The 24477-nt window shown below is 44.5% G+C and overlaps 1 protein-coding gene across 1 annotated transcript in view; it reads left to right on the forward strand.

Moving 5' to 3' along the window:
- The window catches only part of LOC139055764 (nose resistant to fluoxetine protein 6-like), a 50585-nt gene extending 31088 nt beyond the window's left edge, over nt 1-19497 (forward strand). The window contains exons 11-15 of the mRNA XM_070533296.1: nt 838-958; nt 3572-3761; nt 10709-10851; nt 17948-18007; nt 18803-19497. Coding sequence (XP_070389397.1) covers nt 838-958; nt 3572-3761; nt 10709-10851; nt 17948-18007; nt 18803-19036 — 748 coding nt within the window. The 3' untranslated portion in view covers nt 19037-19497. The remainder of the gene's footprint in view (nt 1-837; nt 959-3571; nt 3762-10708; nt 10852-17947; nt 18008-18802) is intronic.
- Nucleotides 19498-24477: the final 4980 nt, after the last annotated feature.

A 24477-nucleotide genomic window follows, 5' to 3' on the forward strand; every position in this document is an offset into this window, starting at 1 on the left:
GTCCTAGGAAAGGAAGGCGTGGCTGCTGCACATGTGCGGCTGCACAAGCCATCCGGCAGCATTTCACAGTGCTTTCGGAACAGACGCGGAAGCGACGCAGCTTCCACTTGCGACGGTTTCGCTTTTCTGCAGACAGGGAAGAGAAACGCCGCAAAATAAGTAAACCTTTACACTCGGGGATGTGTACTGTCTTATTTAACTGTTGCCAATAAGGTGCTTATGTTTTGTCTTGCCCAGCCTAAACTAACGTGGATTAAAACGCGGGCCACTTTTCTGAAGCGTTCTCATTTCTGCGTGCTTCTCCTGCGTAGCTTTTCCTTAATAGCAACATAGCTTGTCCGCGAGTATAGGTAACTGGGCACGATAAGAGCAGCGAGAGTGCGTCCCCAAGAAAATTCTGACCATGGACCTTATCAATCTACTGCGCCGGAGCACAAAGCGCGTTTATAATCTGTGTCACTATGCCTGAAAGCTATTTTTTTTAAGTTTTGAGATAAAAGACATGCACATCACGCCTCAAGACTAACACAGAACATTTTTGTATAACTTGCAGCAACGTTGACTTGTAATATAGTCGTTATATATACACAGGAAAAGTGATGAAAGTCTCTAGGCTTAGATTTTAACGCAGTCCTGCTACGCGACAAGCCACTAATGCCTTTCTTGCTCGCTACTTTTAGCGGGCTACGTCAGTGAGCAAAACCGGAAGCCGTCCATGGCCTGTGTTTGTAAATAGCGGAAGGGGTCTACACACCTTCTCTAATCGAAGTAAATGTCTTCCGCAGGCTGTAGCGTTGTACTTTTATTCTTTACAAATTGTTTTTTGAATCGTTTCAGCGTGATGGTGCGAACTCTGGACGAATATTACATCCGGCCCTACTATCACGCCGTGTGCTACTTTGGCGGCTGCATGACGTACCTCGTCTTAGATGACTTCAAGGAGAGGAAGCTATCCAAGGTACCGCTTAACCAACTCTCACATGCCAAGACAGTACGGACGCTTAAAAATATATATTTTGGATAGTTTAGGTGTAAAGGGTTAGTTATTAAAAATATAGTAAGGGTACATGATGACTAATTACTAGTTGCATTGCATGAATTGTGGGTAGGAATTCCCAGCCCTGACACGCAAGCGTGAAGTCGCGAATATCGATGTATTTTCTTTTTTTGGTGATATGGCCCTTTAGGTTGAGTAAAAATTTTTGAAACTTGCCAAGTTCAGTCGTTGGCTCTTCTAGAACAAAAGGTAAGGCCCAATCAAGTGTGCAAGCTGCTCAGGTACCTACTGATTTTCACATTTTCAATGGTGTTCCCAAATGAGTCCTTTTTTTTTAAAGAATACCAAATTCGGAATTAATAACTGTGCTGTTTCGAGATATACAATATCTTTAAGCTCCGTTGACCATCCAGTTAAGTCTGCCGGGAGAGGACGCTAAGCGTCTCGCGCTTCTTATGTTCCGCATTTCCGGACATAACACTACTACTACTACTAGTACTACTACTACTACTACTACTACTACTACTACTACTACTACTACTACTACTACTACTACTACTACTACTAAAAATAATAATAATTAAAAGCAGCAGCACCAGCAAGCAACTAGCAGCTACCGGCAAGCAGCAGCTTATTCTTAAGTTCACTGCATGAAGAACGCCTTTCCCTGCGATCTTCGATTACCCCTGTCTTGCGCTAGGTGATTCCCACTTGCGCATGCAAATTTCTCAATTACATCGCACCGTCTAGTTTTCTGCCATCCTCCACTAAACTTTCCTTCCCTTGGCACCCTTTCTGTGCAACTATAATGGTGCATAGTTTATCTGCCCTACCCATTACATGTCCTGCTTAGCTCCATTTTTTTCTCTTTATGTCAACTAGAATATCGGCAAAAACGCTCTCTTAATGCCTTTAAACGTTAGGCCTAACATTTTCATTCCATCGCTCTTTGCGCAATCCTACCCTTCACTGTTCTCCCGCTTGGTTGACCTCCAAGGTTCTGCTCCAAATATTAGCGCCGGTAGAATGCAACCACTGTGCACTTCTTTGGAATGAAAGTGGTAAGCTATCACTCAGATTTAGTAATGCTTGCTGTATGTACTCCAACCCATTTTTGTTCTTCTGTAAGTTTCCCTTGAGAATCAGGGTCCCTTGCGAGGAAAAACCTAGACAAACGTACTCCTGTACAGACTCTAGAGGATGACCCGCTATCTTTAATTCTTGTTCCATTGCCATACTGTTGAACATTATCTTTGTCTTTTGCGTAGTTATCTTTCACTTTCACAAGGTCCTAGACCATATACTGTAACACATACACAGTGTTGCTGAAGAGGAAAATGTCGTCTGAAAAGCGAAGGTTATTGAGATATTCGCCTTTGAGCCTCCTTCTAAGGCTTCCCTATCTAACAATTTGAATATCTTTTTAAGCATGCAGTCAATAGCAGTGGAGAGATTCTGTCTCCTTGCCTGACCCCTTTCTTGATAAGTAACTTTCTATTTTTGTTGCGGAGAATCGAATTAGTGTGGGTCTCTGTAGATATTTCCCAAGATATTCAGGTATGCCTCCTCTACTACTTTATTACGCAATGTCTCTGTGACTGCTGGTAACTCAGATGAAACAAATACATTTTCATAGTCTATGAAAGTCAATATAAAGAGGTTTACAGTAGCCCGTAAATTTGTCAATTGCTTGACTGGTGACATGGATGTGATGTAGAATATCTCTTCCTGAAGCCAGCGTCTCCTCTTGGTTATTGATATCCCGTGTTGCCCTGATTCTACTGGAAATTATCTTGGCGAATATTTTATACAGTGCTGAAAAAATTTCGTACATTGTACTTATGGTTACTCGAAGTGCATCGAAATCAGCCTTTTTCCCACTCCACGCCCACCTGAATCCAGCCGGGCCGCGAATTGAGCCCCCAATCTTGTCTTGACAAGAAACACGGCGTAGCCATTGAAGGAGGTTAGTCCTGGTTAGTTCATGATAGTATCCTATGTCTCAGCGCCATTAAGATGCTAATACTCGCTTCCACCTTTCTCAATGCGGAAGCACATTTGCAAGTGTAGTTGCCATGTTTCACATATTCCCTCTTCTTTTTTTCCTATTTTGCTCCTCCTCCCTCGTGTATCGGCAGCTTCTGCTTGCATTAGTTTGCCACTGCTGCTGTTACTGTACCGAATATTAGCAACAGATATCTTCTTCTTGGTTGTGCTCGCTCCGAATTTACTAGTATGGCAATTGGTTGCCTTTCCGATAACTACTGTATTCTTTTTATGACATGCCTTTTTAGTGAGTTCTCGATCTAATGACCTGCAAAAGGCGCTTGGGGGTAAAATAAATAAAAATAACGAATCCATAGTTGCCCCTTTTCGCACACGTAGTGCTCCCGCAGCTCGAGCTGATGGAGAATTCTCTCTTTGTTTACAAGAGGCACATCGTGTGACACAAATTTCTGACAGAGAGAAACCGTGTGTTACAAGCAAGTTTATTACTGTGGTCCACATGGCATACAGATTTGGGAGGTTCCTTACTAAGTCTCTGAGTGATATGTTTCGCGTTCATTTCTCCAGCGGTTCGAGCAGCTTTGCTGGTACGGCTCCGTGGCCTGCTGTCTCCTCTGCGTATTTGTGAAGTTCGCCTGGTACAGAAGCCCGAACCCGGTGTCAACGGGCGTGGCACTCCTTGCGGCATTCTTGGACCGCATCCTCTGGACGCTCTTCCTAGTATGGATCACGCTAGCGTGCTCTACTGGACGAGGTGGTAAGCCGGCAATTTTTTTGTTTTTTTGTGTCATATTACGATATCTGAATTCGAAGCATTCTTTAGCTGCCTCCCCGTGTTTTTTTCGCGTCGTCGTCAGTAGCCGCTGTGGCCTTCGGGATCCACCGGCATATGCGCTACAGCCGGTCTGGTTGTGAGCAGTTTATTCGCGCGTGACGCCATGTGGTCTATTCACTTGTGGTCTCGAACTCGGCCCGTCTGGATTAATGTTGTTGGGCAGCCTAATTCTTGCGCCTTCTACGCCCAATCGTGTGCTTAAATGCGAAATATTATTTACTCTCAATAGGCGCTTTGCGATCGGTTGCTAGGAAATCAGGTTCTTGGCTGAGCTCGCTTGAGGCCTAGCTAGAAATAAAAGAGGGCTACAGGTCCGGCGGTGATATTTGAGCCGGGTTGTCCTAGCGCAGTAGCCCGATGTTCTGCCCATTAGGCCGCATGCGCATGCATGGCACAAGAGTGTAAAAGCCTTAGCGATCATTCCCTCATCGAAGTTAGTGTTTTGATACGCTTGGGCAGTCGTGTATGTTTCCACTTGGAAGAGTGAGAGACTTACAAGAGTGAGAGCGCGCTTTACCGCTACTTGGAGAGAGAGACAGGGAGATGAAGGAAAGAGAGGGAGCTTAAGCACATGACGTCCTGCTAGCTACCCTGCGACACGTGGAAAAGGGGACGAGGGATTAAAAGAAAGAAATAACCACGAAGAAATTTTGACAGGGAAAGCGCATACATCCCATGTTTTGCTGTATAGACCGTTTTTTTCTATCGCCTGTCTTGTGGTTTGCCTACACAGAGTAGGCCTCACTTTATTTGGCAACATGAAACAATTCGCCTAAATAAACAAACTGTGAGATTTAGAAAGATAACGCTCACTTTGTTTTGAACATGTCTAGATCAATAAATGAAGCCTTTCTCAGTACATAAAGCTCACTAGCGCGAACGGATGTTTTGTTGACTCGTCCTATGTACAGAGTAATACCTTCTAAGTACAAAAAACAGCTCATTAATATTCCAGCGACCTCAGCGTTGTCTTTGGGGTTTCTCTTGCGAAGTACAGGGACAAATAAATATATTGGATTGATTAGCGAATATACGTTTACCACTTAAATCTGCGCAACCATATGCATGCGTTCACATGGTTTATGAGTCTGCCATCAATGCCTGAGAAGGAATGCAGTGATTACAAACCCAATCTTTGTTTTGTTTCCGAGCAAAGCGCATTCTGCCCAAATGAAGCGTCCACCTCGGGAGGCAGGTATTCGGTACAATGTAAAATTTGGTAAAGAAGGTGCTTTACCACGTAGCAAAACCGTGGCAAACTTCCGCAATGGGAGAAGAACGCGAAAAGTTTCAAGCGCGTGCTTAGTAGAAAATTCCCACATCGTACATCTGCCTCTTTGCATAACATTTAACGGGAACGTCACCAGTAAGTTCCCCAAATGTAGATTACGAGTGAGTTTTATCTGCTGTCTTTTTTATCTTCGTGTTGCGAGAAAACAGAACTGCAGTTTTCAGTTAAAAAAAAAAAGCATGATTCTGCAGTATCTTTATGGAAATATTTACTCCAGTACGTTAATTAGCGGCAGAGTGCTGCAGACTTAGAAATCTGCGAAAGTAAATGAGAACATCAAGGTATTTCTGTGTTTAAGGATCGCTTAATTGTCATCTTTAATTTCCGGTGACAGTTTTAATCAGTCAAGTTGGTGAAACAAATTGATTGCGGAAACAAATTGATTGCGGCTTTGTAGTGCCTGCCAATCACTGCCGCTTAGATCATTTGTGGCTTTGACAGGTCTGACTATTATTCATACCCGTTCTTGACACAATATAGCATTATTATACTCATTGAAGAATACAATGCAACAAAACAACACTAAATAACAAGACTGTCTAGCAGAACACGAGAATTGTTTCTTGCCACATCCGAATGTCGTAATAAGATCTCTTCTCAAAAGCACGGATAGCATGAATTCACAGAAAGAAAGCGGGGAGCTAAAATTGAAATTGTATCTGTGTCGAGTGATGGGCACCCACGAAGAACACCTTCAACAACCTAAACACAGTCCCGAGAGTAGCACATGGGACTGTGAGTCATTTTGAGTGTAGCAAACCAGAAATCGATGTACCGTTCGTAAGGTGGTAAGCATGAAAAAAATATAATAGGGCCTTGTGGTGTCCCCTTCCCTTCATAGTATTTGTCAGAAGTCCCATTGTTCCAGCTATTAACGTATCTCAACTTTGCCAATTCTCTTTTCTTCATAAGAAAATATTTGAGAACATTTGGGAAGGCGCGACAAAGTTCTTTTTTTACAAAGTGAGACTCTGTCGCAGTTTCCATATAAATACTATGCTTCTACAAGGATTGATCTGAAGTTCGTACTTGTGCGAAAAGGTACAGTTCAATTTATTCCATTTGAATTGTAGTGTTGGCGCTTAATCTTTGGTGTAACAGAATGTGGAATGGGCGGGAAGCGGCAGGTGGTTCTGGGTGCAGGTATGGATCGATAGAACGTGATCCTGAAACGCTTGGACCGAGGTCGCGCGCACTGGGGGTAGTTTGCTTTGTTCGTGTCGCGGCGCAACGCGGGAACCGCTTTCTTTTTTTGCGGGTTGAGAAAGAAGTCTGGAATAACTACTGATGTCCAATACTACGACTGCAGCATTTATCCTTATCTGGTGCAGGTAATAGAGGTGGAGAGGGTCTCAGTCGGTGCGCATCTAGCTGTTAAAAGATGGCGGCAAGAAACCCATCCTTTTCGTACAATTTCACATGCTGGCGAGGTATGTTATTGTGAGGTAACATCAGCGCAAAAGGGCGGGTGATCATTGTCACGATCCTCATCACCACAGACACTGCGAAACATTACTACGGCCGCAAAGTGCAGAGATATACCGGAAGTATGCGATCACAATTGTCCCGCACCACGGAAACCCACCCCATGCCTGCATACTTTGTAATCTGATCGCACCATCCAATTCTCTTCTGTTGCAGGAACATTCCTTCGAAAAAAAGTTTTTGATAAAGGGTAGAGAAACTCTTTGCATGTAGTGCGTACAGCCCTGCTACGGCATTAGTGATTCTGTGAGACAATAGTCCTATCTCTAGAGAGAAGGATGTATTGATACTTCGATTTATGTGCGAAAAAAAGAGGAATCTGTGAGTACAGGTGAAATTATTTTCTGTGGGATTTAGCAAGACAACACCACAATCTCAACGCTGTTGAAATGGTAAAAATTCGGCTCTTTTACTCTTTTTTATGATGGCCAAGTGATACGATCTGCTCCCGCAGCATTGGTTTAGTTACTCTCGCGTCCTGCTTCTAAGTACAAGGCCTCATGGTCTATTCCCCGTCGCAACCACCACATTCCAATAAGGCGGTATCCAAGAATGTTCGGCTATGCTCAGATTTAGGCGCATTTCAAAGAACAGCAGGTGGTCGATATAAACCATAGTTTCACGCTACGGGTTACGGATTGGATTCGAAGAGAAGCGAAGCGTAGCAGGGGGCGGCAGAAAGTCAGGTGTGCGGATGAGATTAAGAAGTTGGCAGGGACAACATGGCCACAATTAGCACATGACCGGGGCAGTTGTAGAAGTATGGGAGAGGCCTTTGCCCCGCAGTGAGCGTAGTGAGCTGATGATGATGATGATCATGATGATGATGATTCACGCTACGGCGGCTATCACATAGCCGATGAGTTGCAAGTGGTCATTAACTGTGTAACGTGATTTAATTTGATTTCACAGTTCAAGTGATATCGTTGTTGATATTCACAATGCGCCTGCCTGTTGCGTAATAACTGGAACCATCTCTCCAGATATACAGTACAGTGGGTGGTGTTTCGTTCCATGTTGTTTTTTTTTGCAGCTCTATACGGTAGCTGCTTTTTACCTTGGCACAGATACTCGTCAAGTTCGAAGGTGGTTGCATATCTGTGGTCACTGAATGTCCTCGCATGATAAGTCTCCAACTCCCAAAGCGAGATAATTCTTCCGGTTGTTGCATGCAGAGGCGATCAAAAAAAGAACTATTCTGGCACAGATTATCTCAAGATGTATGACGACGGCAAGGTGATTAGCACTGAAGCGATGAAGCGACGCGCCATACTGCCGTCGCAGAGACGCGTTATGCATGAATCGTGTAAACAGCTGACCCCCTCTGGCGCTTCCCACTATAGCGGCGGCACCACGAGGCCTGCGCGTGGCGGGCATGTGAATATAATATCTCCAGACAAGATTGCTTTAGTATGCATGACACGGCTTCGATACCACCCAACACGATATATGTTTTTTTAATGATTTTTTGTCATTCAAGAGGCGGCCTATGCACGCAGTGGCACATACACAGTGATTTCAAGTTGGTGACAAAGATGTTAATTGAAGAGCGGGGCATACCCCTTGGTACATGGTAAGTGAACAAATTTGGCGCGAAATAGGTTCATTCAAGAGGGGCACCTAAATAGTGGGCCACACCCAGTAACTAAATTTAGAGTGAGCGAGGTTCATTGAAAACGGGCGCATAGCCGATCACCCAACTCGGCCCGATGGTTGGTTTCTGATCCTGTTTTCTCAGCACAGCGGCACGGTGATGTAGGCATCGACCACGTATAGAGTGCCCAGGGACCCATGTTAGCAGCACAACGGTTGATAGAAAAGCAGATAGTCCCCAGGAAATGCGTGAAGTTCCCCAAAAGATGCTTATTGCACTAAAAAAAATATTTCGCGGAACCCCTCTCACGATGACTGTCGACAGCGGTGTGTTAGCATTGAATTAACGTAGCGGCGCAACGTATTGCCACCGTCAAAACGAACTATGTAAGACGAGTGTACTGAGACGGGCCTCCTCTTTCGTGTTTTCCAAAAACGCTGGCAGCCATGTATCGCGGCCGCCACGAAGCCTGCGCATGGCCACCGAAATGCATGACGTACTGGTCTCCTCTTTCTCGCTTCTTTCTGGACTTGACTCGCCATCTACTGACGATGCTGAGAAGCCGGCCCATGCCCTCCGAGACTACAAGCGTGGTGCACCTGTACCTGCGAACACTGAGAGTCGTTCCTTCGCTTGTTGAACACTCAGTAATACTTCAGTACTCAGTGATCCAACTTGGCCAGAGATTCATTGAAGAGCGCACATACCCAGTGCATCCTTGGCGCAGCTCACCAAAGCACCGGCGTGAGAGTGAGAGAACTCACTTTATTTGCACCCGTCAGAGAGTATGAGTGATCGGGGTGAGACGCAGCTCTCCCTTTCACCGGCAGCGTTGCTTATGAAGCGCACGCAGTGCTAAATGTGTCTACTGTAGAGTTGCACATTCCCTGTGACACATACCTAGTTACTAAAGTTGGGGGTCAAACACCTTCACTGAAAAACGCAGACCTAGTGAAAAAAATTGGAATCAAACATGTTCGCTGAAGACCAGCAAAAACCGAGTTTCACATATCCAATGCTTTAAGTCGTTGTTTCCTTGAACAGTGGTATCCACTCATTTCCGCATCCACAGTGACTGATGGTGTTCGTTTAATAGGTGTTCGTTCAATAGCGTTGAACACAATGCCACACATTCAGTAATCGCAGTTGGCCCGATGATTCGTTTTGAACTCTGTTCCCTCAGCGCAGAAGCCCGATGCACCACCCATTATACCGCGGACTAACCTTCGGCTCCCCTTTCTTTTTGTATGCAATGTGGGTACGTTGATGTCTCGAACCCTTTTCCATCCAAATCGGATCACCGGGTAGTCCGTGCTATATAGGTTAGGGCATTTCGCTGCTGTGATGTGGGAACCGGATTCGAAGCCAGTTGTTGGTTCAAGTTGTGTCACGGATATGTGACATTGCGTGTGTGCCCCTGATGAGGTAATCCATTTCATGTCAACTTGAATTGCAGGGCATTCGATACTGCTTATCTGGCGCTGTTTAATTACCCTTTTCTCCCCAACTTTGATCCCGGCGTATGTGAAGCTAGGTTTGCGCCACACTTCATTGAACCTCTTTGATCTCAATTTCGGTGAATGAGTATGTGCATTTGCGTATGAGGTGCTCTTCAGTGAACGTAGTTACCACAAATTTGGGTCATTGTGTGGGTGCCATACTTGAGCGAACCTCTTTCACACTAACTTGGGTCCCTGGGTGTTTTGCTGGGGGAGTTCGGTTACTTGGGTCACAAGCTCACCATCGCTGCAAACATCTGTGGAAGTTGTGGGAGATGAGGCAGTATCATCCACTAGTATTGCCGAACCGATTGAGACATCGATGTAAATTGGATGGATGTATATAGCAAGCATGCAATGTGTATATGTGCAAGTGTAGAGAAAGTGTAGACAGAAGGCAACTGGAGCAGGCAAAGATAAACAATCTGCATTGAACATATCGCAGAATCCTGTATATATCTCGTTAGTTTCACCATCACCCGAATTTATCAGGTATAATGTTTAATGAAGTAATTAGCATAAGAAAGGATGTTAATCGTATTACCGTCACTAATGATATCGAGAGCATGAACGCACTTTCAATTTTTTGTCGTCTTCTTGGTGTCACTCTGTAAGTTGTGATTCATAGTATCGCAACTTGTTATGCTTGTTCAAAACGCGCACTGCGACCGGTACGATAGTATTTCCCTCTTCTTACCCATTTATGTCCTCATCGTCTTCCTCAAGGCGCTGAGACATGCTCTCAATGTAGGTGCGGAAAAGAGCACCTCTTCCTCTCTACAATCACTCTCTCTCTCTGTGTGTTAACTTTTGCTTTTGGAGTACATGTATGCAAAATTGAAATCAGTTGCTATATGCACTCATATGTGCCAAAATCAGCTAAATAGGCCTTTCCTAAAAGCATATAGCGTCAATTTATGTCCCTTCGAAGTCTGGCTAAGCTCATAAGATGAGGCCTTAGTGAAGAAAGGGACCATTTCCTCGTTGTTTGTCTCTGCAGGGGCTCTATCGAAGCTGCTATCCTGGAACGCTTACGTGCCGCTGAGCAAACTGTCCTTCGGCGTCTACCTTATCCACGTGCCTTTCCTCCACCTCTTGTTTCACGCGTCGAGGGAACGAATGTTCTGGTCGGTGTTCAATCAGGTAAGTTAAAAAGAAACTGACTTACCGGAATTATTTAGAGGGCGCAAACGAGTAATGCTTGATGAAGGCATGTGCTGATGTCGAAACGCTGCTTCTGACCTGAAGCTTTGTATTTTATCGCCCTGTCGGTGGCCTCAAGACTGCATTTCTTTCTACTCGCCGCCGTGGTTCAGTGGCTATGACGTTGCGCTGCTCAGCACGTGGGAGCGGGTGGCACAGTGGGCCGCGGCGGCCGCTTTTAAATTGGAGCGATATGCAAGAAAAAACTCATGTTGCCTGCATTTGGTACGCCGTGAAGAACACCAGGCTCTGAAAATTTATCAGGTGTCGCCCACTGCGGCGCGTCTTATAACCAGGTTGTGCTTTCGAAACGTAAAATCTCAGAAGTCAATTTTCTGTCCATCTCCCTGTGAAACGTTTGTCTGGTTTAGGTTTCTGACCCCAACGCGTCTTAACCGTCGTTGAACAGAACCGCTACTTATAGGGCGGATTCTTGCATCATAACTTCCCCTCGCGCACATGATCACTAGGCGCTTGGTGAGTGCTCTGTGCAAGCATATATAGGGCTCAATTCATGCGAAGGAAGAATTTGAACAGTTCCTCGTGCTTTGTGGAGGCGAATAAGAATAATAACCTTTAAGGTTTCAAAAAAATCTATAGATGTTCAGTGCGACCTGTGGTGTGACACAAGAGTATGCGATAAAGTGTAAAATAAGAACTGCTCATGCGCGAAGGTTTCGAATGGAAATGGTGCCATGGAGCGCGTTACGAGTGAAGAAAGAATAGGGCCAATAAAAATTTGATCCACTGTTTGAAAAATACCTATCTCCAACAACGTGCACGTGCACGAGCACATGACGGTTGGAACCTCCCGCGAGTAGCCATGCGCGGGTTAGCCGTGTTCGTGGAAAGGGGGATCCTGGGGGTTGAGCCAACGCCGGGTGTTCGGACCTTTAAGGCACCCCGGCGTAGGCAACACGCGTTTTCGCCCTCTGCTTCGCGTAGACGGTGGTACCCCCGGACTTACCCAACCGGAGGAAATTGCCTTTTCCTGTCTCCGTCTCCTGAAATCTTCCTTTTTATCCCTCACTTTTTTACCTTTCCTGTCTTCTTCTCTCTTCCATTTACTTCCTTCCTCCTTGGCGCAAGGGTTAACCAGATGTGGCTATCCTACCTTGGGTGCACCATATTTGGTTATAGTGACGGCGTATGGCTGACGTCGTGCAGACTTGTACGCAAGCTAGACCGCGTCCCCTTGTTGAGATCCATGGTGGGTGGTTGGCGCTGCTGCCGCACAAATACATGTTCTTATGGCAGCGCAAACTTCTGTCGTAAATTATCGGTGTATGAAAAGATGCCGCACTGAAGCACCGTTGCAGTTTTCTTTACGGAGCAACGCCCCATCATTTCCCACGTACTATATAGTCCACAGTGAAAAAAAAAAAAACATGCCAGTAAGAAAGCTCTCCCCATTTCTGGTAGCCAAGTGCCTGAAAGACAAAATCGGGGAAGCCTCAAAAATGTCTAGCGGGGGCCTCCTCCTAGAACTAAATGACAAAGATCTAGCGAAAGGCTCTCGGAACTTACTAGCTTTGGCGACGCGACAGTGTTCAATTTCACCATACAGAACACTAAATACAAGCCGAGGCGTAATATCAATGGAAGACTTTATTGACCTGAGCGATGAGTAACTGCTGGAAGGCTTCCAGTAACAAAATGTTACCAAAGTTCAAAAAATTGTCAGCCGCAGAAATGACCAAGAAATCTCGACACAGCATGTTGTACTTACCTTTAAAACAAGTGTAATGCGTACCTCTCTGGATGCAGAGTACGTAATAGTAAACGTCAGACCATAAATCTCGAACCCAAGACGATGTTTCAGGTGCCAAGGGTTCGGAAAGGCTTCACATGTATGCCGAGGCCAAGGAACCTCTGCTAAACGCAGCTCCAATGACCAGCAATATGACAACTGCACTTTTTTCCCACATTTTATTAACTGCAAAGGAGACCATCCAACTTACTAGTGGTCTTGCTCTTGCTGGAAAAAGGGTAAAAAAGTAATTTAACTAACCGTGAAAGAAAACATCTCGTTCTTCGAAGCCAGAAAGCGACTATCGTACAATTTCCGACGCAGTTATGCCGCTGTGAAGAAGGTTGGGGCAGCGTCACAGAGGCTTCAGGAGTCCTCCGAGCCTAAGCAGAGGCCTCAGCAGTCCTCCGAGCCCGAACACACGGGAGTGGTCCCGTATTGACCCCTTCCGCCTCTGTGGTGGAAGCAGCCAGTGCCGCTCCATCCTCTTCGAAGGACCTGCAGATACCAGTTCCGCAGGGCCCTAAAATCAAACGAACCCCAAAGCCCGAGACGTGTTTCGGCACCCAACTCTCGGTCCTCGAGCGCTTCAGAGAGAGCGAGGGAGGTCGACCCAATAACCACGCTGTAGTCGACGCCAAAAGACAAGTGCTCTCTCGAGCGCGGAAAGAGGGACCAAGTCCCAATAACCACTCTAAATAAGAAAGCGATAACTTAAAGTTTATCAATCCTTTGTATCAGCCTTCTTTAGATTTATGTCACCTAACATCTTCCTTATCTCCTATGCACTCGTATTACCATTTTTTACCTTACAAATTCATAATGGCTTTATTATCCACTGGAATTCAAAAGGTCTCTTACATTACATAGGTAACATCAAAGAACTGTTCTTTAACTTCTTTCCGGTGGCCTTATACTTACAGGAAACAAACCTAAGTGCAAAACACAACAATATTTTAAAAGGTTTCACTGCTGCACGGCGCGACCGTACTCAGACGGACCCGCTTTCGAATGGTGTAGCCATTGTTCTGCAGGGTGGTATTGCAGCTAGAGAAGTTCCCATTACTAGTCATATATAAGCCGTTGCTTTCACCGTTTTAGCTTACAAAACCGTCACCATTTATTCACAGTGTATTCCGCCTCACACACATTTTACTACTTACCACTACTATTCAATTTAACAGTTCATTTACCAGAGCCATTATTTCAGTAGCGGATTTCAATGCTCACTGTACTCTTTGGGGCAGCGTCAAAACTGACCAAAGAGGGCAAGGCTGCTGGTTGAACATTTTATTCTGTCAAATGATATATACTTTTTAAATTCAGGCGCGCCGACTTACTTTTCACTGACTTCCCGCACTTTTAGTTTTTTAGATTTAGCTTTTCGCTCGCCATCTCTTTTTGCTGATTTTAAATGGGAAGCTTTGGACACGTCATATGGTAGTTATCACTTGCCCGCAGTCATGAAACTTTTATCATCAACGCCAACTTTTGTCACTAGGCCACACCGGTGGAAATTACAGCTCGCTGACTGACCGGTTTTTATGAAGAACGCGAAACTGGAAGTTGTCTTTTCGCCAGAACTAAGCATTGACGAACTTAACATAAAAATCACTGAGGTCATAATGTCAGCGGCAGAAAAAGCAATACCCGAGTCATCCGGTATTGTGCGCAAAAAACTAAATCCCTGTTGGACAAACGATGTACCGAATCCGATAAAAAGAAGAAATTAAGGCATGGAGAATCCTATGGAGGTATCCCACTTATAGCAACCTTCTAAATTTCAAACAGGCCAAAGCCAAAGCACGATTTATTCCAAGATAGGCGGTGAAACCATCATGGCAAAAATACATATCTTCAATCAATAGTACAGTCAAATCAAAATGATTGTGGGACCAGGTGAGGAAATTTAAAGGAGAGTACACGTTGTATAATATAAAACAATTTACATGTCCAGGCACACAAACACCACTACAGGATGAGAATAATCTATTAGGCCAACACTTTTACAACATCTCCAGTTCAGCAAACTACTAACATGCATTCCTGAAATATAGAGGGTCGGCTGAGAAACAGAGGCTGCCCACTATTGGGGCTTCAAATCAACTTGATAAAACCGCCTCACAATGGAAGAATTGACCAGAAGTCTCTCTGCTGGTAAATGAAACGGCAACAGGTCTAGACCATGTCCACTGCACAATGCTGGTACACCTATCTCAAGCATCAGTAGAAACACAATACATATGAATCTGGACAGTAATGCCTACACATTGGAAAAATGCAGCAGTAAAACCTTTTTGAAATCAGACAAACCCGCAACATCCCCAAGAAGCTGCAGATCCATTGCATTAAGAAGTTATCCAGCCAAATCCTTCGAGAGTATCATAAACATATGACTCATATTCATCCTTGAATCAAGAATCCTAATAGACATGGACCAGTGCGAATACAGTAAGGGCTGCACGACAACTGACCAACTCCCACCGTGCGACTAGAACATCAAATACGTAGCACGTTTATGCACAAACAACACTGTCTTGCAATTCTATTTTTCAATTTAGAAAAACCATATGATACCATGTGGTGGTATGGAAGTTTAAAGGACCTTGAGGACTTGGGAGTTCGTAGAAGAATGATAAACTGTCTGTCTGATTTTATGGCAAATAGAACATTTGAGGTGCGTCTTGGCACAATATATTAACGCACACTTACAAAGGAAAATGGCGTTCTACAGGGTTGCATTCTGAGCACGACACTCTTCATCGTTAGAATGAACTCTGGTAATAAGATTGTCCCATCCTATGACATGCACTGAACATATGTCGACGAGCTTCAAGTGGCTTGCCGCACTTCAAATCTACCCACTTGCGAAAGACAACTACAAATAACGATAAATAATTTCACACAATGGGGTGACGAAAATGAATTCAGTTTTTCAACGGAAAAGACTGTTACAGTTCTCTTCTCCCAGAAGTGAGGGTTACACTGCAATCCATTTGTCACATTGGATGGTACAACGTTGCCGTTCAAAGAAGACCACAAATTTTTCTGTGTAACTTTTGACACAAAGCTGAACTTCCTAGCCCACATTAATACAACTAAAATGAGATAGATTATAGCCCTAAATATTCTCAAGGGGTTATCGCACTAGCACTGGGGATCTGGCCGAACTTGTCTACTACGTATATACCGGTCCCTTGTACGTAGCATCCTCGACTATGGTAGTGTAGTTTATGCTGCAGCTAGGCAGTAATACATCAAGCGACTTGATCCAGTTAATAATCTCGGCCTACGACTGGTGAGCGGTGCCTACGGAACATCGGCTATCCAATGTTTATATATTGGCTGCAATGAGCCTTCCTTACAGCGTCGCAGAGCCCTACTTACACTTTCCTATGTACTGAGATTTCGGTCATCACCACAACATATATGCTACAGCATCGTAACATAGTGCAAATCACAGGTACACTACATAAACAAACCGAACATGATTCTGCCACTTATCTTATGACACGAACGATACTGTCAGACTTTGATGTTCCTCATGAGGTCCCTCAGGTTGCTGAAAGGCCACCAAATTTTCCCCCTGGTACAAATTTTCATAGCTATGCGACTGTACACCAATGCATCTAAAGAAAAAAATACATTCCACAAGAACAAATAATAGAAGACTACCGAGCTATTCGAGGAAAATATAAACACTACACGGAATTTTACACTGAAGCCTCTAAAGCACAAGCATACGTAGGTGTCGGGTTCATTGGGGAAAATTGGGGAAAATGGCATTCGGATAATTAATTTTTCTTCAGTCTTTACCACCAAAGTTTATGCTATATGGATGGCAGTAAAAAAGTTACCACCGAGAAGCAGATGAATGCTATCATATATACTGATTCGTTGAGCACACTCAGAGCACTAAACCTTAACTCCGCGTCCAAACCTCCACTTGGCGATGTCTTAAACATGGTGGCCTATAATACATACGGACGAACCATACGATTCAACTGGATCCCAAGCCATGTTGGGATACAAGGGAATGAAACAGCAGATAGATGCGTGTTCATTGCAGCGCACGAAGGTATAAAGCAAACGACACTTCCATGCAGAGCGATTCATAAGGCCGTGGCGTCAAAGTGGCAACTAGAATGAGACTGTTGCATAAATAACAAGTTACCTACAATAAAACTCCTGATTGGTGAATGAAAGTCATGCAGTCACCAGCAACGCTTCTCTGAGGTGGTAATATGTAGACTCCGAATTGGGCATACGCACCTGACCCACAATTTTCAACTTTTAAACGAAAACCTGCGAACTTGCGAGAAGTGCCATGAACCACTTACAGTAATGCACATCATTATGACGTGTCCACATACTGAAAGCTTTTACAGAACCTCTATAACTTACGTATCTTTACACCCCACCTCAATACTCGGAGATAATCCGCCAGTGCGCTTCACTAACTTGTCGAGCTTTTTAGGAGAAACTGTTTTTTTGCACAGCATATAAAGTAACGTAGCTTTCGCTGCTTTAAAATTTGATTTCTTAATATCTTGTGGCTGGCACAGGATGGCCTTAGTCGATTTTGCACCATTAAACACGAATCTGCTGCCCTATCTCTAACAAACTTATTGTGGAGGGTCTCCGTAGAAATCTAGTCAGAAGGACGGCAGTAAATTACTTCGAAAGCCAGCCCCCAAATCAGCATGATGCAAATATTCCTGAAATATATCTTTATATTTACTTTTGTTATCATTGTACTTGCAACAAATAAATGCAGCAAAGACCCATCATAACAAGCTTGTCAACGCAGCGTAATTAGTCATATAAAAGATGAACAGAAGAACCAGTAAAGCATTCCAGATATAACTAACAACAAGTGTGCACGTTTCAGTGCAGTAAACTCTACAGGTATATAGTTCAGCGTGACCAGAATGATGTTTATTGTTTCGGGCAAAAGCAAAAGCTACTACATGTAGTCAAATGCACATGAACCTGCAATGCATTGAGTGCAAACGTCGTCGCTGCTCAGAAAAGTGGATGCCGAGAGAAAGGTAGCGCAGCGAAGTTTGCCATGAAACTACGAAATATGCAGTCGACTTATAGAAATTGCGTCGTAAGACTTTGTCCATCACTGGACCTCTATGAATTTAATAGTGGAGTTGAACGTCCCTCCTGCACTGCTCAGTGTGTTATAAGGAATGCTCAAGTGCGGGAATCCCGATTATCTTTGACCAACTGAGGTTGTTTAACACGCACCCAAAGCACTGTACACGAATGTTTTCGCAGTTCGCTCCCATCGGATCCGCTCCGGTCACGTGGCCGAGGAAACAAATTGGCAACGTCGTGGTGAGCTGCGCTGCGCCATTGTTACTGAATCACCGCGACGGGTTGTGGACATAAGTACTGGCCGATAACGGCGATGATGGGGAAATACGATGATTGCACAGTGTCGCTAACTCAAGCAATAGCAGCAATGGCTTGGGGATGACTAAGCTGTACTGTGGTTATCATTGCAGTTAGTGGTTAATTGTTCCCAGACAGCACGACACACTGTAGACAAAGACAGAAACGACCATACAATTCCTGACCGCTGTTTGTATGGGCGGCCACACAAGTGGTTATAGCAGCCGCAACAGTGGAGAGAGTGAGGAGAAGAGAGCTAGCCAGATGCCCCTTTGCTATAACTTGTGCTAAGGCAAAGGGACAAATAAGCAATGAAAGAAGTTATTGGAAAAAGTACTATTTGAATGAGGAGGTGCGCATCGTAAAAGTTAAGTGCAACGGCTAAATCAAGGTACTATACGAGAAACATTAGTGATACTGTTAAGCAGCTATTGTTGCTTTTCTACTCACACTTGCATAAAGAGTGATTTTGGTCGCCGGGAAATAAATCGACGACATAAGTGGCATAGCTAGAAGTAACAGCTTTGCAATAGCCGTACTATACCATTATAGTCTCTAAAAATCGATGATGTGATTGAGCTACGTAACGTAACATTCACAACTGATGCATCATAAGGCCTGAGACCAATACGCCAATTTCCATAGGCTTGTTAGCATGCGAATTTCCTCCAGAAATGGACCTTTCTGGTGTTTTTGCAATAATAGTGAACAACTTTTTTTTTCTCACTCTCCTTTCAGCTCACGTTGCTGTTTCTTCTGCTTGTCTGGAGCTTCTTGCTCTCCTATTTATCTTTTCTCATTTGCGAGGCACCTACAGCTGCTCTCGACAAGTTGTTGTTCACCAGGCTAATTGGAGGAGGAGGACGAAGAGGAGAAGAAAACTCGGAAAAAGCACAACCTGGAAACAATCACCGTGGTAGCGACGGGAACAATGCGGAGAATGCAGAAGACAGCGTCTGCTCTCGCTGCTAAGTGGACAGCAAGCTAGAGACGTGACGTCTGCTTCTTCAATCACGGCGAGATTCTATTCCTACGCGGAATATTGTGGCATAGCAAGCACTTGATGTCCTAAACGGCAGCAAGCGCAACGGTGCACATATTGTTCGAACTCAGCCATTTATTACCGCTTTGAGCTTGTGACTTTGGCGCTAATACTGCTGAGGACGATGTTACAGGTTGTAGTGCCACCATGTTCTGACGCGATAGTAGGTACCTCCGACGAAGGAGGAGTTGAGTGTGCTTCTTTTGCGTAGTTAATAGAGGACTTGGGAGGGAATACAAGCTGCGCGTCTTGGTCGTGTTCACTGTAACTGTTGCTGGACATCAGGCAACCAAGTGAAAAATCATGCACGATTTTCCCGACTTATTGAACTATACCGTTGTCTGCATCTTTTTTTATCAGTGACAGAACAAAGAGCTGGTGGTTTGTGTGATATTGAGATGCTCAAGTGCTGCACTCCTTGACCAGAAGGCTAAAGAAGCACAAGTCAAAATAATCCGCAGCCTTCCACTATAATGTGTCTCCCCTTATTTGTTTATTTCGTTTTGTATACTTTTGCCGTCTGCTAATTCATCATCATCAATCTTTTTTCCATTTCATCGATTGTTATGTGCTGATATTTCTTGACACTGTTCATCCTCGACATGAAGTGCAATGCTTTCAGTTTATCTCGAATAAGCTTTTACGATGCGATTGAGAGTGAATGATTTTTTCTAACCTCTACCTTTACCGCTATATTAATCCCGAATCTGTACCTCATGTTTTGTTTCACTGTTAGCGACTCCCCCTTTGGCTGCCGAAGGGCAGTTGAGAGTATTGTGTATATATGAGCAACGAAACAAATCCATGGATAAATAAATAAATAAATAAATAAATAAATAAATAAATAAATAAATAAATAAATAAATAATTTATTTATTTCTTAAAAAGCATGCAAATCTCTCCAATTCTTTACTTGTTTATGGTTTCCACAGATTCCTAGAATGGAATGTTTTGGAACCTCTGATGTGCTTGCCGTTCTATATCGTCGTTACTACCCATGTCTAGTAAATGTTAAGACGCACTGTACTGAGTGCTGGGCGAAGAACCGAGTTCCCGTCAGGTAAGAAGAAATAGCATCCCTTTCTTTTAGACAACCTCTCGGGCTCCCCCAAGAAGTGACTCATGGTGCGCCTTTTCCATTACAAGTGCGTACGTTGTAACAGTGTTGCAAGACGCGTCGTAGTCCCACATGTTCATGTATCCAGACCACCTCGCTTTCCGCGACATCCGGGCCCATTTCCTGGCAGTCTTCCACGGACGCTGTTCTTATGAACGATACCGGCTTCCACAATTTTAATTATTACTCCTACGTAGGCTATTGCTGGTGATGTACTGCAAATATAATTTATGTGCCTGCTGACATGAGCGAAGTTGTTAATCTTAAACCCTACGCTTTTGTGACCGTGGAAGTTACAACAGGTACTTAATGATTTGGAGCACTATGCCCGATAGGGGTCACTGGAGCCGCATCTTCAATACCCGGTATACAAATGACGGCAGTAAAAATGGCACTCGGGGACCAGATACCACCAGCCACTGTGCTCAACTCCATTAAAAAGAAGCGGGTGCCCATGTGAGCACACCACGGCTTCCGCTCTTAAGGCTAGAGTTCTCAGACCTTGCTGTATAATCAAACGGTCTGGAAGGGGGCTTTGTTTGAAAAAAAAGACTAAGAGACGACGTTAATCACCTGCGGGCCAACGGGAATGATAGAACAACGGTCGTCACTGGTCACAAAATGAAATACAAGAGTGTTTGTAGTCGTAGAAGCCATGCTATTTGCAGCTATTTGGAAGCTCAGGACACGCATTTGCTGAGCGTAGTATATGCCAAACCGGCCATCCACTTAGGCCGCTATTCAGCGAAGGTTTTGGGACCGCTCCTGGTGGAGACCGCAACATCGAATACTTGGAGAGCGGAGAGAAGCCATGATGTTGCACGCGCCATGCGTGTTGTGAAGAGGGGATGTCCGCAGCGTGTAACACGCAGGGACGTCAACAAGGGCTCACTATCTTCGCAGGCTTCCTCGAATTTATCTCTTTAGTTTAGAATAAGTTTATCCCGATAACTTAAGTACGAACGTAGCGAGTCACGATAACCGCACGATACCACCAAGACGATAACATCCCAGTAGCATTGCACCATGTTCCAAAGATTGACGAAATCTCGTCAGGCAAGCGTGCGGCACCGCCAAATAAACCGGCACTCGCCGAAGGTTCAAAAGGAAATAAGACACATAATGATGTTTTGTTACCTCTGCGCGCCTATTGTTAAGACGCATTGTGAACAAGAGACCAGTAGCGGTCTGGTAACGTGAATACATGTTTTATTGCCTTTTGAACTTTAGACGAGTGCAGGTTTATTGGACAGCGCCCCACATAGACGACACATGTTAACGGAAATATCCTGGTCCACGTAGTTTTGCGATGCGTTGTTCGTTCGATCAATGAAGAACACAAACACAGTTGCAAATGAACAAATTGTCACTTCTCCAAAGGCAATAAAATCTTAACAGATGTTTTAGCGTATGCTAAAACGAATGAAGGCGAAAGCCTGCGCGCTGACGAAGCATTAATTACATTACTTGACATTCTCATTCGAATGAGTTGTTACTTCCCATTACTGATCTCCGACCAAAAGTTGTGGGTTTGAGTGCCTTATTCACATCTCTCTTATCTGTGCCTTAATTACCTTGCCTAATCTTCGCTTCATCCACATGGTCACCATATCAAGATTATGTAATCCGTATGTTGGAAGCCGTTCAGAATAGGGCAGCCAGATTCATTTCTGGCAACTACGACTATCATTCGAGCATTACCCGAATAAAACAAGACCTTTCATTTCAGTCATTAGAAGATCGCCGCGCCATTGCTCTTTTATGTCTGTTTAACAGGTAAATTTATACTAATAACTTTCACTGTTCTCCGCTTCATGCTCCTGTGCGGACATCTTGTCGCATTCACAACGCCTTTAGTTTCATGCGCACTCATGGCGAAATGCAGGCATTTAACTCATCACCACTACCAAGAGCTATTGCCCATTTGAACAGTCTCCCGGATCACATTACATCCATCTCCAATCCTGAAACGTTCCGTGATAACCTGAACTCGTTACTTATTAATGTTGTATAACAATGTTGCACTTTGCTATTTTTGTCATGTAATTATTGTTTCCCCGGTTACTCAATGCCCTTCAATGGGAATGTAAGGTCATGTGAATGAATAAATAAAGAAATAAATAATTAGCTCCGAAGGTTTTGGGTTGGGCTCCCACCAAAGGTCGCAGGTTCGAGTGCCTCAATTGCCTCTATTTAAAGTGCCTGTGCTTGAATTAACATCGCCTTAACACCGAAGCTTGTGGGTGTGATGGTGGCGCCATCAATTTTGGTGCCATTGAATTTCGGCCTCACGAAAAGCCGTGCCAAATGTCGTGGGTGGTACTATCAATTTAGGTGCCATTAAAGTTTGGTGCCATAACGCCGAACGGTCAATTTTTCGATAACGCCGGGCCACGTTTTTTTCAACCCATGAGGCACCTAACGCTTTCACCTTAATAACAGCGCAGGTGACCGTAACCTCGAAAAGCGAGTACACTAATACTTCGAGGTAAAACAAATCTCGGAAGCGAATGCATTGGGCGGCTCATGGGACAAACAATCTGATGTCTGGCATGACGGCACCAAAATTAGTTGAAACCTTAAACCCTGTTTGGGAGCCGAACCCACTACCCTGGTGTTACTTAAGGCGAATTAAGACCCAGGACCTTTGGTGGATTAGGTCGAATTAAAGCATTTTTTGTTTATAAGAAACCCTGTAGCCGAGACGATGAAGAAGCGTCCGCACGACCTGTCCGGCTAATTAAAGCATATTTAAGGCCCAGTTAATTAGGATAGAGATTAGGCATTCGTACCCACTGCTTTCATGGAAGTCGAACCGGTTTGCAAATATTGGAGCTTTGGTGTTTATTAAGGCCGCAATAACTAAGGCAGAGTTAAGACACTCGAACATACGATATTTGGTGGAGGAAAACAAGAAATGAAAGGTACAACTACCGCAAGTAACGTTTTTCTTGGATGCTGGACAACAACAGCAAAAAAAAAGCAAAAATACGTTCTTTGATTTTCTCTACGGCGTATACCTTTAAGCAAAAGTATGTATGCACAAAGACGAATACTCATTGGGGCAAATTTCAACGTGATAGTGTTAAGGAGCCCATGCCGCTGAAAATCCGGCGTCCAGCGTCTGAGGCCGTTTCGGCATGGAGATTTTCGAACCACACGTATCCAGGCCGTTCACGTGAGGCAAGGAATTCATTGAACCAATTGAATTTCTCAAGCTAAAATATGTGGAAAATTGTAAATTACCATTTACACATACCTACACACATAGCTCTCGGATTCTAACCTAGCTGGCGCTACCCCCCGCCACCTTACACTCTCCGACTTTTGTCTCCCTCCTCCTGTGTGTTTTTTTTCTGTTTTTCACTGACTTCCTAGCCCTAGATACATGGGACTCCGCCTTCCTCTTGCCCTGCATCGTTGCCTATATGGCAGCTGTAAATCTGCCAAAGTGCCGGGAGAAATCAGTCACTGCCACAACACTCCTTTCTGTTGGATGCACCTGAGAACGACCGGGCACCCGGTCTGGTGTCTTCACTACCAGCGCCGACTGCCTTTTTCTTCTAAACCCCGATGAAGATCGGTCCACCGGTCGAAACTGTTGAAATTAAATACTTGTTCTCTTTACCTTGTAGCACCGCTCAAATTCTTTATGTTTGAAAAGTAGCCTGAAAGGTAGCCTGAAAAATTCTTCTTTACCTACTATATATATTGAAATACCAGGGTCGAGACGACGCTTTCTTCCAAGAAGGAAAAATGGCGCCGATGCAAAAACGAACACGAGCCGATGATTGATGATGACTTTGTACAGATGAACATGAAGTCCGCATAAATGCTTACACTAATTTCCCCCGTGAACGGAAGCCGCCAGCCTGGCCGCACATTCGACAGTGGAACGGAGATGAAAGGGCTTCAGGTGGGAAACGTGCACGATCTCTGTTCTGCGGCACCGTCGGTCCGTTGGGGCATCAACAGGTGTAACGCGGTAGTTCACTGGCGAGGTCTGCTCTATGACTTTGTAGGGGCCAATATATCGAGACTCAAGCTTCTCACGTAAACCGGGTGTTCGTGCAGGTGTCCATAGGAGCGCCTCGTCACCAGGGCAGTAGGAAACGACGCGTTGAGAGGCATCGTACCGATGTTTGCGATCGTCTTGGCTGGCTTCAGTGTTCATATGGGCGCGAGGACGACATTGTGCAAGACGAGGCACAAACTGGTCGCAAATGAATGGTGAAGCGTTGACGGAGCCAGAGA

This window comes from Dermacentor albipictus, chromosome 2, assembly GCF_038994185.2.
Source record: "Dermacentor albipictus isolate Rhodes 1998 colony chromosome 2, USDA_Dalb.pri_finalv2, whole genome shotgun sequence".
In the NCBI taxonomy this organism is placed as follows: Eukaryota; Metazoa; Arthropoda; class Arachnida; order Ixodida; family Ixodidae; genus Dermacentor; species Dermacentor albipictus.